Source organism: Terrapene carolina, unplaced genomic scaffold (assembly GCF_002925995.2).
Source record: "Terrapene carolina triunguis isolate 2854851 unplaced genomic scaffold, T_m_triunguis-2.0 Scaffold192, whole genome shotgun sequence".
Lineage (NCBI taxonomy): Eukaryota > Metazoa > Chordata > Testudines > Emydidae > Terrapene > Terrapene triunguis.
In genome coordinates, this window is record NW_020664543.1 from 25,589,455 (window position 1) to 25,607,135 (window position 17,681).

The 17,681-nt window shown below is 45.6% G+C and overlaps 1 protein-coding gene across 1 annotated transcript in view; it reads left to right on the plus strand.

Annotated features, from left to right (window-relative positions):
* Nucleotides 1-17,681, plus strand: part of MYOCD (myocardin) — a 94,994-nt gene that overhangs the window by 48,986 nt on the left and 28,327 nt on the right. The window contains exons 4-5 of the mRNA XM_024208240.1: nt 6,202-6,277; nt 12,802-12,963. Of these exons, the coding sequence (XP_024064008.1) occupies nt 6,202-6,277; nt 12,802-12,963 (238 nt within the window). The remainder of the gene's footprint in view (nt 1-6,201; nt 6,278-12,801; nt 12,964-17,681) is intronic.

The following is a 17,681-nucleotide window of genomic DNA, read 5'->3' on the forward strand; positions in this document are numbered from 1 at the left end:
CTGGGTGGGTAGCCCCTCCCACCACACATGCTGCCATGACTACACTATTTTTAGCATGCTAGCTCAATCAGAGCTAGTGTGAGTGTGTCTCCTCCACCTGGCAATCACACCCCCAGCTCGAAGTGTAAACATACCCTAAGAGGGTCTCCAGGGTTCACATAGCTCTCCTGTTTGCCTGGGGCCCAGTTCAGAAAACACACAATCCAAGACAACAGGTTAGAAAAATACATACAGCAAGGAATAAGATACCCTGCAATGCTGACAATAGACAACAAACCTCTGATATGCTGATATATCAAGTACATTGCATTGATTCCATTGCATCAATCCAAGATAAACTAATCCAAAACTATCCCAATTTTCTCATTTGGTCTTTGAGGATGTTTTTCTTCATCCTCATTTCTTTTCCCATATCATATTCATTAATAGTTAGTTCATGCTGCATACAGAGCAATAATAATAGCATGGCTACATTAAGAGGAAAATACCTTGTTTTACATGGTTGGCTCTGGCTGATGTGTAACAGAATATAGTAATTCATTCAGTTACTCTATGAGAGATTTGTTTTCAGTTAGTTGTACAGGCACTTTAGGTGAAGGAGTTAACTTGAAACATTTGGGAGTGTTCTTGTGATCTAACGTATTCTAGGTACTTGCCCTTTGTCTCCTACAATCATAAATGACTAATGTAAGAAACAAAACACCCCTATGAAAAATGTGCATGGTTAGGAAATTTCAAGCAATTTAAAGTATCCTTGAAGTGTCGTATATTTTATTGTTCAAGTATACATTAATGTCTCTCTGTCTCGCCCTTCAAAGGCTTCCATTGGCTGCTTGCCTGGGGGAAGAGGGAAGGATTATGAGTGGGATGCCCAAAAATGTCTTTGTTCTCAGAACATGCTAAAGAGCACAATGCAGGACAAAAATATACTCCTGTTTATAGGGGTGCCCTTTGTTTAGGGCAGTAACCAGTGAATTTCAGAAGGATTGTTGGGTGCTTTCAGATAAGCAGCCAATGACATTTTGATTGCTTAGCTGAATCTTCTCCAATTTCCATTCTCTACAAACTTGGTCTAGAAATCTAATAATAACGGGTTCTTTTGTGTGTCCCAATATTTTCTGCTTCCACTGTTTCTAGAAACATCACGATAACAGCATCTCCTGCCTTTGTGCCCCGGGTCACTTCTACTACTTAGAACCAGGAAGGCCTGAGGGGAGCCAGAACTACAATAAATGTTAAAGTTAATGCACAGTGGACTAGATGGTCCAAGGGGTTGTTGACAAACCTGTAGGTTAGTGATTCAAGTCTCGCTTGAGTCAGGAATCTATCTGATGGCTGTTTGGTAGCCTATAATGTGAAATTAATTAAATTAAATTAATCCACCACCTCCAGATACGTTATTCCAAAGGTCTTTTCAGAGCATAGTGACACAGTGACACCACTTAAACAAATCAAGGCACCAGAGAAACATGGATTCATAGGAATGCTGTACAGGATCGCATCTGCCACCCATCTAGCCTGATATGTTTTCTTTCACAGTGGCCAGTATTAGATGCTTCAGAGGAAGGACAATTCTGGAATAAATTACACAGGGGAAGTTTCTTCCTAACGTCAGACAGTTTGTGCTCTGAAGCATGAAGGCATAACAGGAGGTTAACACAAATCACAGAGTGGGAAATGGGGGAGACAGAATAGCAAAACTAATAGGATGTTCCAAATTCTTAGCCAGTCAGGAGCAGTAAATTCAATTCGGCACCTATCTAGCTGTGATCAGCTTGCAGTTTACTGCATGCATTATGGAAGAGGTAAGTTTTGAGGAGGGACTTGGTGATTGCTTTATAAAATTTGACTAAGGGATTCCTCCATGCATCACAGGTAGCATGGAGAAATCATGGGGAGGTAATATGATTAGTCAGATCTTTGAAGTATTATGTTATTATGTGGGTACCACAGTTACACTTCTCCAATGTAATGTAACTGGATGTTCTCATTACTCATATAATGCCTCATCCGTTTTGGAACCCTCTTTTGGAAGTTCTTGCAGTCAGCAATATCTGCACCTGTATTGCCCCTCTGTGGCCCACCACAGGCACCTACTTTTAGGCTCCCAGCTCCACAGCTGTCACTTCTCCCGGGCAGAGACCCACATCTCTCTCCCTCCTAACTGGAGGTTTTCCAACTGCACAGTTCCCTGCCTTCATCATGAGTTCCCCAGCAAGTCAGGTGGCCTAGGCAGGCCAGCTTTGCTTTCCTTTCTCAGAGGCTATAAATAGCATAATTGCCCTGGTTAAAAGTCACCATACAGCCCTTTCTAAACTCACATTTCTTTCTAAGGTGAAAGCAGTATAGAGAAAACAGATTACAAACAATAAAAAAACCTACACACATGCTAGGAAGCTTATCAGAGGTCACTCCCACTCCAACAAGGACTCTGGTAGGAGTCAGTAGTTCAAACACCAACAAGAGTTTTCTGTGGTTATTAGTTCAAAACAGCTGTTAGCCCAGAACAAGCACACCTATGAATCTGTGCATCTCTCCATTACACAGCTTTGGCCTTTGAGCCTTAAATTCCAGGAACAGGTAATCAGCAGATAATGATTCTTTCCACAGGGCATAGCTTCAAAAGGATGGATTTTTGCATAACTGGGGGGTGTGGTATATTTGCATTCATCTCCCCCTAGAGATTTCCTGGGAAACAAAGTTAACTTTGCTTGTCCTGAAAGTTCATTCTTGTCTGGCACATTGTTTCAGATAGTCCTTTGAAGCTCATAACACTTCCCAGGGTTTACATTGGCCATGTCTCCCCTCTAGAGGCGTTACATACAATTCCACAATAATACATAAACTTTGAATTTTTAATACAATGGACTCCAAGATACTTAAACTTAATTCAATAAGATTTTTCAAGGCTATTGCAAGAAATTGCCATATCTGTCATAATATCTTGTTGCAGAGAGTTCCACAGGTTAGCGATGCATTATGTAGAAAAACATTTCCTTTTATTAGTTTTGAATTTACTGGCCTCCCCTTGTTCTTGAGTTATGAGACACCATTCACTCTCTATACCACTCACTAGCTCATATGACCTCTTTTTATCTCCCCTCTAAACTAAACTGTCCTGTTCTTTTCACTCTCACCTGATAAGAAAGTCTTTCCATACCTCTCATCATTCTCATTGCCTGTCTCTGAACATCTCTCTTTCTGCTAGATATGTTGTTAGATGGAGTGACCAGAATTTAATACGTGATTCCAGGAGAGGACCTACCATGTATTTATAGAACTGCATAATTCTGTTCAGTGTTTTCTCCATCCCATTTCTTATGCTTTTTAATATTATGATTGGGTTTTTTGACCGTCTCTGCACACTGAGAAGATATCATTAAGCTGCCCACAGTGACACCGAGATGTTTTCTCTGAGTGGTTACAATTAATTTAGAACAGGGGTAGGCAACCTATGGTACGCGTGCCAAAGGCGGCACGCGAGCTGATTTTCAGTGGCACTCACACTGCCCGGGTCCTGGCCACTGGTCCGGGGGGCTCTGCATTTTGATTTAATTTTAAATTAAGCTTATTAAACATTTTAAAAACCTTCTTTAATTTACATACAACAATAGTTTAGTTACATATTATAGACTTATAGAAAGAGACCTTCTAAAAACGTTAAAATATATTACTGGCACGCGAAACCTTAAATTAGAGTGAATAAATAAAGACTCGGCACACCACTTCTGAAAGGTTGCCGACCCCTGATTTAGAACCTAGTAGGGTGTAGGATCGGTGTAAATTCTTCTTTCCAATGTGCATTACACTGACTTTGTCAACACTGAATTTCATCTGCATTCTTGCTACCCAGTCACCCAGCATGGTTAAGTCCCTCTGAAGTTCCTCACAGCCTGCTCTAATCTTAACTGACCTAAATAACATTGTGCCATCTGAAGCTTTTTCCACCTCACTGCTCCCCCCTGCCCTTTTTCAGAGAACTAATCAGTACCTCAAATAACACCATCCTAGCATAGAACTTTGTGGCATCTCACTGTTTACCTTTTGCTATATTGCAAATTGACTCTTTCTTCCTCTGGACTGATTTCTGCCTTTTAGCCTGTTTCTAATCTTCCCTCAATGGTGGTGAATTTAATTATATTATAGTCACTATCACTCGGCAACTCAACTATAGCTGCTTCTGGAACTTACCTCTATGTTACTTAGGACTCAGTTTAGCATAGTCTCTCCTCTTGTGTTCTCCCACTAAGGTGACAAGAAGTTGCTTCTCTACCTATGGACCTGAAAGGCCAGATTTTCAAAGATATTTAGATGTCTAAAGATGCCGATAAGCTCCTAGTAGGAATTTCAAAAGAGAGTAGGTGTCTAACTGTCCTTGACTTCAAAGGGAGCTAGGCATCTAACTTTTAGCTGCTTTTGACAATCCCACCTGGCACCTATCTGCATCTTTAGGCACCTAAATACCTTTGAAAATCTGGCCTGAAGTGGCATTTGATCAGTTTTTATGCAGGTACTAAGAGATATCCATTATGACTCCTTTTGTAGGTGTAGTTTTTACTTTCGTCTTCCTCAGCACTGTTCATTCAATAGCATTTTCTTTAACTGGAGACTGGGAGTATCATTTCACTCATATATTTGTATTCCTATCATTTGGGACTTGGATCTCTACAGATTCAACTGTGTGGTCCTCTCTACTCAGAACTGGTATCTCACTAGGTTCCATGGAATCTTTCAGATAGTGGGACTCCCCCATCTCTCTGACCTAATCATTCCTTCCTGTATAGTTTATAACCAGGTATTACAGTATCCCATTGATTATTGTCTTTCCACCCTGTTAAACAGAAATGCCACTTACATCACAATCCTCTTGCAATGCTGGACATTTTAGCTCGCCTGCTTTTGCTTCTAAGTTTCTTTCATTGATATCCAGATATTTGTAGTTGGTAAACTCTGTTGAGTAGTGGAATGGCCATTAACTGATTGTCAGATAGAACTCTATTGGCTACATCTGAAGGTCAATTGAATGACAATGACAAGCTGATGGGGTAACTTGAGTATAATTTATATTTCCTACTGTAATAATACAATTAAGCATATGTGTGAGTAGATGTGTATTTGCTAATATGCCTGTGCATTTGCTGTAACCTTTCCATTTGCCTTTATATTGATAGCTCATTTGGCAGACATTTCTTCTCTAGTTAGAAAGGATCTGGAATTTTCTGGGCATTCCAATAATAATACTAATTTGTCACTTGAGCCAAGATATTTGTATACTAAGTGCTGTCCTCAGGGAAGGTCTCACTGTATATCAGTATCTATCTATATATCTATTTCTAAGTGTTGTTGTAGCCATGTTGATCCCAAGATATGAGAGAGAGACAAGGTAGGTGAAATAGGAGTTGCTCCAATAAAAGATGGTGCCTCACTTACCTTGTCTATCTATTTCTAAGGCATTTATCACCTTTGTATCTAAGATGAGAGCATGACTTTGCCAGCCAGGGCCATTCACAAAGTGGAATTCAGCAGTTACGTGCAGAGCAACAGGACCTAGCAGCTTACATCAGGAAGTGCAGAGTGCCCTGGAAACTGTGGAGGATTTAGAAAGGCAGAGTGTCATTATCAGCACTGGAATAGCCAATAGACCTCTCTCTTACAAACAGTGTCAGAGAATCGGTACAGAGGGTCAGGCTCCTATTTTTACATCTCATCCAAAAGCTGGCATTTCCAGCAGCATAGCATCCTCTCCCACCATGCTGGGGTGTTGATTCAGTACCAACCCCAAAGGAAACATGCTGTGCTGTCTTGTGGGGGCAGTTCCAGGCACACACCGGTGAATAGTCCTCACACTCGGTGAACAGGGCTCCAGCAGACTTCACAGCTTGGGCACCAGCAGTGCTGGGGGTCTTGAAGTACAGCTCTCTGGAGGCTTAAAAGGACACACCTTACAAGGGCCATCTGCTGAATTGTCAACATTGATTCCAAGAGCATCACTTTGTCTCATTGGGCATCTCTTCTCCGAGTGTTGGCTAGTACTTGGGTGAATAAGGTACCACTTAACAGCTCACTCAGTGGAGAAAAGCAGTTATTCCCTCTTCCTACGAAAACACGAACAATTCCAATAGCTGAGCAGAAAGAGCCAGCACTGTGTAATTTACTAGCTGGAGCTGGTGATCTAACATTCTCTGTATTTCTGTTCTGCAGACTGAGGATTACCTAAAGCACAAGATCAGAAGCAGGCCTGAGCAATCAGACCTGGTCAATATGCACATTTTACAAGGTAAGGCTGGATGAGCTGTTCCTCACATATTTGTAGATTTTTCCAACCCTTCATCTCTCTTGTGGCCACAAATCCTCAGTTGCTTTCCTGTTTCTCTGCAAGATGCACTTTTAGGGTTACTTTGCCCCAGATCTTGATGGCAATCAGACTATGTAAGGGGCTTGTAGCACAAGGTATTTCATGTTGTGCCCAATGCAGCCCTGATCATCCATAAATAGGCATTGACAGCCTGAATCAGACCTGAGGTCCATCTAGCTCAGCATCCTGTGTCTGACAGTGGCTGGCACCAGGTCCATCAGAAGGATTCAACCACTAGAAACATAGATAGCTGGTTTTGTGATGACCGGGAGAATCGCAAGGTGACTTGCCTACTGGGTGTGAAGGCAGGGCTGCCCAGAGGATTCAGGAGGCCTAGGGCAAAGCAATTTCGGGGGCTCCTTCCATAAAAAAAAAGTTGCAATACCACAGAATACTATATTCTCGTGGGGGGCCCTGTGGGGCCTGGGGCAAATTGCCCCACTTGCTCCCCCCGGGCGGTCCTGTGTGAAGGTTGCAGATCTCTCAAGACATCTAGATAGACTTATGTGTAGTGCTGGGGAGGAGCCGGTGGTTGTGGTATATGTAGGCACCAATGACATAGGGAAGGATAGGAGAGAGGGAGAGAGGTCCTGGAGGCCAAATTTAGGCTGCTAGATAAGAGATTGAAGTCCAGGACCTCCGTGGTAGCATTCTCTGAAATGCTTCCAGTTCTACGTGCAGGGCCACTTAGACAGGTAGGACTGCAGGGTCTCAATGCGTGGATGAGAGATGATGGTGTAGGGAGGAGAGATTTAGATTTATTAGGAACTGGGGAACCTTTTGGGAAAGGAGGAGCCTATACAGGAAAGATGGGCTCCACCTAAACCAAAATGGAACCAGATTGCTGGCACTTAAAATTAAAAAGGTCATAGAGCAGTTTTTAAACTAAGGGCTGGGGGGAAGCCGACAGGTGCAGAGGAGCACATTTTTCAGACAGAGACATCCCTTAGGGAGGATCTATTAATGGAAATACTGATCTGATGAGAAACAGTCAAATGATCTGATGAGAAACAGTCAAATGAAAAAGAGTCCCAGTCAATTACATCACGTAATGGCAGACAGTTAAAAAGTGACAATTTTTTAAATGCTTATATACAAATGCTAAAAGTCTAAATAATAAGATGAGTGAACTAGAGTGCCTCATATTAAATGAGGATATTGATATAATAGGCATCACAGAAACTTGGTGGAATGGGGATAATCAATGGGACACCATAATACCAGAGTACAAAATATATCAGAAGGACAGAATAGTGCTGGTGGGGGAGTGGCCTATATGTGAAAGAAAGCGTAGAGTCAAATGAAGTAAAAACCTTAAATGAACCAAACTGTACAATAGAATCTCTATGGATAGTAATTACATGCTTGAATAATAAGAATATAGTAGTAGGGATATACTATCGACCTCCTGACCAGGATGGTGATAATGACTGTAAAATGCTCAGGGAGATTAGAGAGGCTATAAAAATTAAAAACTCAATAATAATGGGGGATTTCAACTATCCCCATATTGACTGGGTACATGTCACTTCAGGACGGGATGCAGAGATAAAGTTTCTTGACACCTCCCCACCCCCAGCACCAGCGGGGGTCCCTGGCTGCACGCCATCCCACCCCCACCCCCCCACCAAAGCAGCTGGGCCGCCCTCCCCCAGCACCCACAGGGCCCCTGGGCAGCCCCACCCCCACCCCCCAAGTTTTATTCACTGGTATTTTTACTAAAAGTCATGGACAGGTCACGGGCTGTGAATTTTTGTTTACTGCCCGTGATCTGTCCGTGACTTTCACTAACAATACCCGTGACTAAAACGTAGCCTTATTCATAAATGATCTGGAAAAAGGGGTAAACAGTGAGGTGGCAAAATTTGCAAATTATACATAACTACTCAAGATAGTTAAGTCCAAAGCAGACTGCGAAGAGTTGCAAAGGAATCTCACAGAACTGCGTGACTGGGCAACAAAGTGGCAGATGAAATTCAATGTTGATAAATGCAAAGTAATGCACATTGGAAAACATAATCCTAACTATACATACAAAAGGAAGGGGTCTAAATGAGCTGCTACCACTCAAGAAAAAGATATTGGAATCATTGTTAATAGTTCTCTGAAAACACCCACTCAGTGTGCAGCTGCAGTCAAAAAAGCTAACAGAATGTTGGGAATCATTAAGAAAGGGATAGATAATAAGACAGAAAATATCATATTGCCTCTGTATAAATCCATGGCACACCCACATCTTGAATACTGCATGCAGATGTGGTCGCCCCATCTCAAAAAAGATATATTAGAATTGGAAAAGGTTCAGAAAAGGGCAACAAAAATTATTAGGGCTATAAAACAGCTTTCGTATGAGGAGAGATTAATAAGACTGGGACTTTTCAGCTTGGAAAAGAGACAACTAAGGGGAATATGATAGAGATCTATAAAACCATGACAGGTGTGGAGAAAGTAAATAAGGAAGTGTTATTAACTCCTTCTCATAACACAAGACTTAAGAGTCACCAATTGAAATTAATAGGCAGAGGGTTTAAAACAAACAAATGGAAGTATTTTTTCAAACAACACACAGTCAGTCTGTGGAACTCTTTGCCAGAGGATGTTGTGAAGGCCAAGACTATAACAGGGTTAAAAAAAGAACTAGATAAATTCATGGAGGATAGGTCATTCAGTGGCTATTAGCCAGGGTGGGCAGGGATGGTGTCCCTAGCCTCTGTTTGCCAGAAGCTGGGAATGGGGGACAGGGAATGGATCACTTGATGACCTGTTCTGTTCGTTCCCTCTGGGGCACCTGGCATTGGCCACTCTCGGAAGACAAGATACTGGGATAGATGGACCTTTGGTCTGACCCAGTATGGCCGTTCTTATGTTCTTAAAGTGTAAGAACCCAGAAGTTGATGTGGAATAATCTGCTTCCCATGAAGTTCAAATCCTAACCCACAATTGTCTGAGACTGACTTAAGCTCTGACAAAGGACATTTAATATTCCTACCTAAACCTTTTAACTTTAATTCTAGTAACTCTGGATAGTCCAGTTATCCACATAAATGTCCAATTTCCTAATTTATTGGCCTTGATGATATCTGTGGCAGCGAGTTCCACAGTCTAATTATATTTTGTATGGAAAAAGTATTTCCTTTGATCACTTTTGCAATCAGTCTGTGGCATCCTCCAAGCACATTCCCCTAGTCTTGGGCTCGGGACAATTTCTGACACTGCTTCCTGTTTCACCACAGCTAGTGTCCCAATAGGGCAGGCAGACTGCTCTGCAGACAATAAATCCTGACTCAAGCCTTCAGTCAGACTCCAATGGAGCCCTGAAAGGTTGGAGGGGAGCAATCACTGCTCTGGCTGGAAACAGAACTCCTGACTCTCTTGGCAGAGCAGGGAGTGCTGGAGCCATAATACACAGCAACAACATGTCACAAAGACACGGAGCAGTCAGGGCAGCTAGGCTCTTGGGCCAACGCTGGGCCAGTTCAGCCAGTGCTTCTTGAGCACTTCACAGGTGCCTCGTAATTATCAGGAAGCCTCTTTTCCCAGCCCCTTACAGCCTCCCAAATACTGTCCCATTCTGGACACATCTATTCCCTACCTGCCCCCTCCCCATAGCACAGGGCTCAGAGAGAGAAGGGTGAATGCTGAACTGTTGCCCCGGCAGCCAAGGGGACAGATTAAACAGCTCTGCCAGGGGTCAAGGTTGGCACATGCCGGCCCTGTCCTCCCCAAGGGGCTTTTGCCCTAGTCAGGTGCAGGACACCTGGTGTGTTTGAACTCTCTGAGTCTCTAGCTGTTCACTCCTGTGGGAGGGCTTTGTCCTCCTCATCCCTGCAGAAAGGCCCACGGCTCTCTGGAGCTCTGCTAGAGCCCACAGCCATCCCCAGAGAGGCCTTGTGCCACCTCCTCCTTACCTTTCACAACTGCCTCCATGCCAGCAAGGATCTTGCTGGAGCCCAAGAGGCTGTTCCTGAAGCATCAGGAAACTAGTCTCACTCCAGAGACACCCCAGCCCTGCCCCCTCTCCTCCCACAGAGACCAGGCCCTACAGAGCCCTCATAGAAGGGCTCCCATGGGCCCAGGAGGAAGGAGGGAGCAGGTGCTCTCCTAGGCTCCCCTCTACCTAGAGGCATCTGTTATGGCCAGAATTGTTAGGCTCTTGCTCCCTGCATGGGAAGAAGTGGATGCTAATCCCTTCCCCATGTGCTGGAGTAACAGAGGCCCCCAGTTCCCAGTCACGGGTTCTAGGCTTTAGTGACTGGCCCTCACGTTCCATTGCAGCCTCCTATCTGGGGTGTTAACCTGAGCTCGCCACGTGCGTGAGTCACATCCCATAATTCTGGCACTCTGATTTGGGGCAGCTGTTGAGTAGGAGGCAGGTGATGGCTGGTTAATTGGTGCAGTCGCCTGAAAACTGGTGCAAGCTTCAGTTAACCAGTGTCTGGTATATAGGAGGTACCATTTGCTCTCCGTGTGAGCTGGGATTATAAGGTGAGGATAAACAGCGACAGGAAGTTCCATGTGCTCTCCTGACTAGGCAGCTGCCGTTCTGTGAGGGAGGCAGGATGGTGCTAGGGATACGGCCTGCCTCGGGGGCCAGTACACCTGGGTTCTAGTTCCGGCTCTGCCACAGAGCTGTTGTATAGCACTGGCCTCCCTCTGCCACAGCTGTCCAGCCATATACCTCCAAGATGGCTCACGTTATGCCCATTTTACAAATGGGGAAACAAAGGGTTTGGCTACACATCGAATTAGTCTGGAACAGCTCCTGGGAGTCAATTCACCCCCTATCTTTATCTGAATTAATCTGGGAGAGTAGAAGCTTTGCAGAGTAGAACAGCTGCTAAGAGACTTTCATAAGGACAAATGAGGATGATTGGGGGTGAATGACCACTCACAGGATAGCATGAATTCAAATGTCCCATCAGGTCCGTAACAGGCTTTACAGCACGCTGCTGAGACTCTGAGGCTTGTGTTTTCCACAGCCTGAATTTCTTCAAAGAGTAGTTGTATTCGGAATCATAAGGCTGTGCGGTGGTACCTTCCGGTCCAGAAAGGTCCCCTGACTTTGCTGACTACTGCAGCTTGGTCACACTTTATGTTAAGGGTCCATTTATAAATGGTTTGTAAAGGCTTAGTAAGTGTTCAATAGATATAAGCATGTTGCAGACAGTAGTAGTATGTGTTTAGGGATGGTCCTAAACACATTGGTAGAAGGTGTTAACGTCATGGTGATAAGCAATCTATTGACCTGTTGGACTTGGTGACAATCTATAATAACAATTGATTAACCACTTATTAGAATCTCTAGTAATCATTTACCAACTCTTTATAAACCATTTATCAGTGGAGCCTTAGGATAAAGTATAACCAGTAAATTCTGCCTTTTTTTTCCTGTTAACCTTCCAGAGCCCATCCAGCTCTGGGAGAGGTCTCGGAGAGTCGTTATTTCATAGAGTTTAAGGCCAGAAGGGACCATTATATCATCTACTCTGACCTTCTGCATAACACAGGCCATTACATTTTACCCTGTTACCCCTGTATTAAACCAACAACTTGTGTTAGACTAAAGCAAAATTTGTGCCTTCCAGAAAGGCATTCAGTCTGGATTTGAAGACAGCAAGCGATGGAGAATCCACCACTTCCATTGGGATTTTGTTCCTATGGTTAATCACCCTCCCTGTTAACAATTTGTGCCTTATTTCCAGTTTGAATTTGTCTGGCTAAAGCTTCAGCCGTTTGTGGCTGTTTCACTTTTCTCTGCTAGAATAAGAGCCCTTCAGTGTCCAGCATTTTCATAGTACCCACGAAGGTACTTCTCCACTGTAATCAAGTTACTTTCAATCTTCTTTCTGATAAACTGAACAGACTGAGCTCTGTACATCTCTCCCTGTACAGCATGATTCTCTCCAGCCTTTGAATCATTTTTATGGTTCTTTCTACACACTCTCTAATATTTCAGCATCCAAGGAGCTAGAGTCTGTTCCCATTAGCTGGCAGAGCCAGTCCAGCTCGGGGAGAGGAGCTGGAGTCTATTGTGCTCCTGCATCACCCACACAATTTTTAACTAAGTTTCATTGCAGACTGTTTATAGATCAGACAGAACCCAGCATAACTCTAGGATCCCAGGCTGAGTTTGCACAGCTGGAATCTAGGGGAGGGGAAATCTTTTACTTGATAACTGAGAATTCTGACCTGGGAACCATTGAGAACCATGTGGAGACCCACAATCCATCCCACACACAGTCCTATGTCTAGGGATTAGTCTAATAGCCAGCGTTCCAGGCTCAGAATACTGGAACTGATCTCTCTCCATTTACTGCTCTAACCTGAAATGTGCTTTGTTTTGACTGTGATCCCGGAAGGGGAATCTCGTTAGCACTGAGCATTCTATATGTAGAGCACAGCCTCAGCAGGACCTGGAACTGATGCTTTCAATTTTGGCCTTTTAGACTCAGCTGCAGAGGGGTCCATTCAAGCTACTCAGATGAAGCTGAAAAGAGCCCGACTTGCAGATGATCTCAATGAAAAAATTGCTCTCAGACCAGGTCCTTTGGAGCTGGTGGAGAAGAATATTATTCCTGTTGACTCAGCTGTGAAAGAGGCAATAAAAGGTAGGTCACAAGAGAAGCACGGCTTGTATCGCACGTGTGTGTACAGCACAGATTGATAAGGACATTGATACATATAGTGCAGTACTTAGATATGAGTCCGGCAGGAAATTACCAATATAAAGTTAAGAGCCATAACAGAACCTAATTTAGCCCATATTGTTTTCACTGAAAGCAGCCTCAACCAGCAGCGCATATATTCTCCTCACCAGGTCTAAGAGGAGAAAGGAAGCTGTCAACTCCTCCCAGAAATGTCTCCCATTAAGTTGCCTTGGTAAGAGGCTAACATTTTCAGTCATGCCCCTGTGCAGTCAGCCTCCCCTCCACATATGTTAGGCATCACAACCCAAATCCTACCCTCTGGCTAAGGACCAAGAAGAAGGCACAGCTTCCATCAGCCTGAGCTGGAAAGCCTCAGCATGCCCAGTCTCTTTCTACCATCCCTTCACCTCACTTGCCCGAAGCAGAGTCCAGTTCCCTTCTCTGCGCAGCCAGGGGACAGCTGGGGTGAGGAATCAGTCAGGGCTTGGGAGGCACCCCCACTGCATTAGTGCACTTGGTTGGCATTTGCTTGGTTGGCTGGTTGGTTTTATGCCTCTGCCTGAAGTGCCAGGCAGTGGCCAGGAGGGCTGGGAGAATGAGTATGCCTGGTGATGGGGATGAGGGGTCGTGCCGTGTGTACCATGTGGGCCTGATACCCCCTGCCTCTCCCTGGTGTGTCATTCCACTTAGCCCAGGTCTACACTAGCAGGGGGGCTCGACCTAAGATATGCAACTTCAGCTACGCAAATAGCGTAGCTGAAGTCGGTGTATCTTAGGTCGACTTACCTGGCCGTGAGGATGGTGGCGAGTCGACCGCGGCCACTCCCCCGTCGACTCTACTTCTGCCTTTCGTGAGCTGGAGTTCCGGAGTCGACGGGGAGCGCGATCGGGGATCGATTTTATTGCATTTACACTAGACGCGATAAATCGACCCCCGATAGATCGATCACTAGCCGCCAATCTGGCAGGTAGTGAAGACCTGCCCTTAGACTTGTGCAAAGTGGGTGTAAAACAGTCCCCAATCAGAAAGGTGGTGCTTTGCACTCACTCTGCACTGGTGTAAATGGCCTCAAGGCCCCAGGAAGGGACGAGTCAGGCCCTATGTGTCTGCACTGCATTTCAGCAGTGCCCCAGGAGACAGCAGCCAGGCTGGGACTGTTCTCTGATGCAGAGGCCACAGGACTCACGTTAGTGAACACAAGGGGCTTCCTCTCTTCAGGATGCTGGAGACACTCCCCCCTGCAGCTCCTGGCTCACCGGAGACACACAGCTTGTCACCCTGGGGTCTTGGTAAGGGCTGGCCCAGGCTGTGCAGTTAGGGCCTGGACTGCTCGCTCCAGCACGCTAAGCTGCCATGCTGACTCGCCAAGGGGATAAAGCCCACTCCGAGGCCCAGCCCTTTCTGAGTGAAATGTACAGGGTCACTTTCCACAGCCCCGGGGAGCCTGGCACTGGCCAGTGGCAATGGCGGGAGAGCTGTGGGCTAGGAAATGCAAGTTGCAGTGCTCAAGCAACTGCAGGGTCAGGACTGCTACTACCCTGTCAGCCTACAGATAGCACCTGCAGGAGGCATGGAGCCCAGCCCAGCCATGGTCTCTGTTAGTATTTCTGCATGGGGCTGGTACTGTTCCAGACACCCAAATGAAAAGGCACTTTCAATCCTGCCAGAATCACTCCCAATGCAGGAAGTATCTGAAAGAGAGAAACGAGCGACCCAGCAGTGACAGGCCAAGAAGGCTCATCTGTATGCAAGCCAGGCCCATTCGTGGAGGGTCTGATCCATCTCTACTAGTCAATAGCAGTCTTGCCATTGACTTGAAAGTGGCCCTGAGAGCTGGTACCATGCAGCCCAAATTCCTTGTTCAATAACACTCAGTCCCTAATTGTCACGGATTATTTCCACTGGCATGCCAGTTACGTGTACAGCCCAGTGAGGGCGTTCAGTGCCCCGGTTAGTGCTCAGGGTGAGCTGGAGCCAATGGCAGGGGCTCGGCTCACCAGGAACTTAGACCCTTTGGCAATATTGACTTTAGAATGACACAGGAAGTGGTGTGAGAAGCAGGAAGCCCTTTGACTCTTGGTTTGGCTAAGAACCCAGCATGTAGAACCTGAGCTATTGCAGCCCATGGTGAGCCAACTCGGCAGAGCACTGTCGAGCAGAGTGAAGCCTGCAGATTTCCCAGGCTGTCATGTGCAGTGGTTTCCTTTCTTGGCCCCTATTATTATCACTGTTCTGGTCTTGGCATATTTGGCACCTTTAAGGCCCAGTGTTGCACGGGTCACATCACTATAGTTCAGGGTCCAGTGTCACGCCCTGATTTCTCATGCTTGTAACTTTTCAATACACTAGCCTGAAATGTTCCAGGCCGGGTGCCTGCCTGAAGGGTTTTTCTTTATTTTAAGGGGAGTTTAAGCAAAATCTCGTCAGCCATTTTTAAATGATGGAAGAGTGGAAAAAATACATTTCCTACTTTATAAAAACTCCAGAACCGTGTCTTTGAATGCCGTTGTGTCAGAAAGAGCTGAGGTTTGGAGGCTGGAAGGTTGTTGGGGGAAGAGTGCTCGAGGAGGGTTAGGGCCTTTGCCCAACTGGAAAATAACCTATGGTAGGCACACTTGCAAAAGGCATCCTGGTCATGGCCTGTGCACTGGGATGTGCACACTAACCCACCTGGGGAGCACGGACTCCAGGGAACCCCCCGGCAGCACGAGGGAGGGCGGTTTGGAAACCTGGGTCAGAGGCTGTGTTCAGACTTTGCTCAGTTCCTGGCTCCTCCCTCGCCCACCAAGCAACACGAGAGCGTACAATGATCTCAGGCCTTAAAGGTGACTGACAATGGACAAGAACGTGGCTTTGTGCCCTGTGCCCTTCTGTGATGCACCAAGAGGGCCTGCAAGGTTTTTCTTCCCCAGCATTTTCTGCTTGTGGAATATCTGGGATTTCAAGGGTTTTTCTACCACAGATGAGCCAACGAGGGCCTGACTCTCTTCTCACTGACCCCAGCGTACATCAGGAGTAAGTGGAGTTAGCTGAGCGTAAAGCTGATGTGAGGTCAGAATCAGACACCTGGCGTGGGACCTTTCTGAGCTCACAATAAACTGGGCAGGTGTGTCTGAATCTTGAACAACGAGAGCCTTTCTCCTAAGTGCTTGTTAGGGGCTTGAATTAAACAGGGCTTAACAACCAAAAGTTTGAAACGGTCTGACTAAAAATGTCTTCCCCTGTTCAAAAGCTTAGCAGTCAGGCCCTGCAATGATATCATCAGGGTAAAAATATGAAAAAGTACAATGGGGTGTCCTGAAAATCAGTTTCATCTAGTCTGGGCCCACCAGCACCAAAACATTTGAATCGTAATCCTATGATTATTGCATGACATCACTACGGGGCAGAGCTGGGTTGTTTGGGTGCCTTATCTGTGCTTTGCCACATCTCAGCATCTTTGAATTTCTATTAAGAATTACCCGGATAATGTATTTCCTGGGTTTATAACACTTTGTTTTAGAATAATTACAACGTACTGGTAATGGAGTTTTGCCCTAAGTTAGTAATATGTGCTCTGAGTCTTAGCTCCAACTGATCACAGCTTGTGTCTGGAAATTAATACCTTATTATTTGAGAAATCATCCATGGCCACATAATTCAAGAGTGTTGGCTCTAGCCAGCCTCAGCTCCTGCCAGCAGAAATGCAGGCTGAGGGCCTGCCTGATGCAGCAAGTCTTCCTGCAGCAGGCCCAGAGGGGTGGAAGGTACCCACAATCCCTACTTTAAGAAGGCTTGGAGCTAGCTGGTGCAGCTCGGACAGTGGGATGGCAGTGCCCTGGGAGAGGTGTGGCCAAGGTGCCCAGGAATGCACTGATTTAACCTCTCTCCTAGGCAGCTTCCCCCTGATGGGCAGAGAAGCCCCCACCACGAGTTTAAGGTGTCCTCCCCAGCAGAACACTCAGGAGACGGTTTGCCTGCCCTGGGTGTGAATCCCACCTAGGCACAGCAACCAGTGGGTAAATCTACCCTTTGTTGGCTGTTCAGCCGCAAGGGGGCAGAGTCAAGGGCACATCTTTAAACAAACTTTCTGGGGTTCTTGAATGCTGAGCGCTGAACTGTGCAGCATGACACGATGTCAGTGCTTGCCTTTAGATTTATATAGCAAAATGCCTAAGTCAAAGGAGCAGCACAGTGTGTTTGCCAGGTCCATGATTCCCCTGGGGCCTGCAGCCCAGGCTCGGACACGGAGCAGAGAGGAGCACTGCTATTCTGAAACTTTGAGTCTTTTGTTTTTGCAATACCAGAAAAATGACGGGGTTTAAAATTGTCTTACTGTAACCGTGGAATTTTAAATGTTTATACAGTGGAAAGTATAGTTGACATATTCATCTAATCACCTCCAATAGGGCGAAAGAAAAGTGCTGAAGCCAGTCTAGATCCCTAATGTCCCAGCAACAGGAGGCTGCCTGTGCTCCACATAGCTGAGGGGTGATCTAATAGCCTTTTTTACCAGGTCCTTGTCATCACTTTGTCCAGTGCACTCAGGAGGACAATACCCAGTGCACTAAAAACAGCCCCAAGCAAACACCATCCTGCCTGAGATTACAGCAGAGGCATGGGATCATGAAACAACATGGATAGCCGCAGATTGCTGTGAGAGCAAGAGAGATAAGCCGAGCATTCCCCTCTCCCCGCT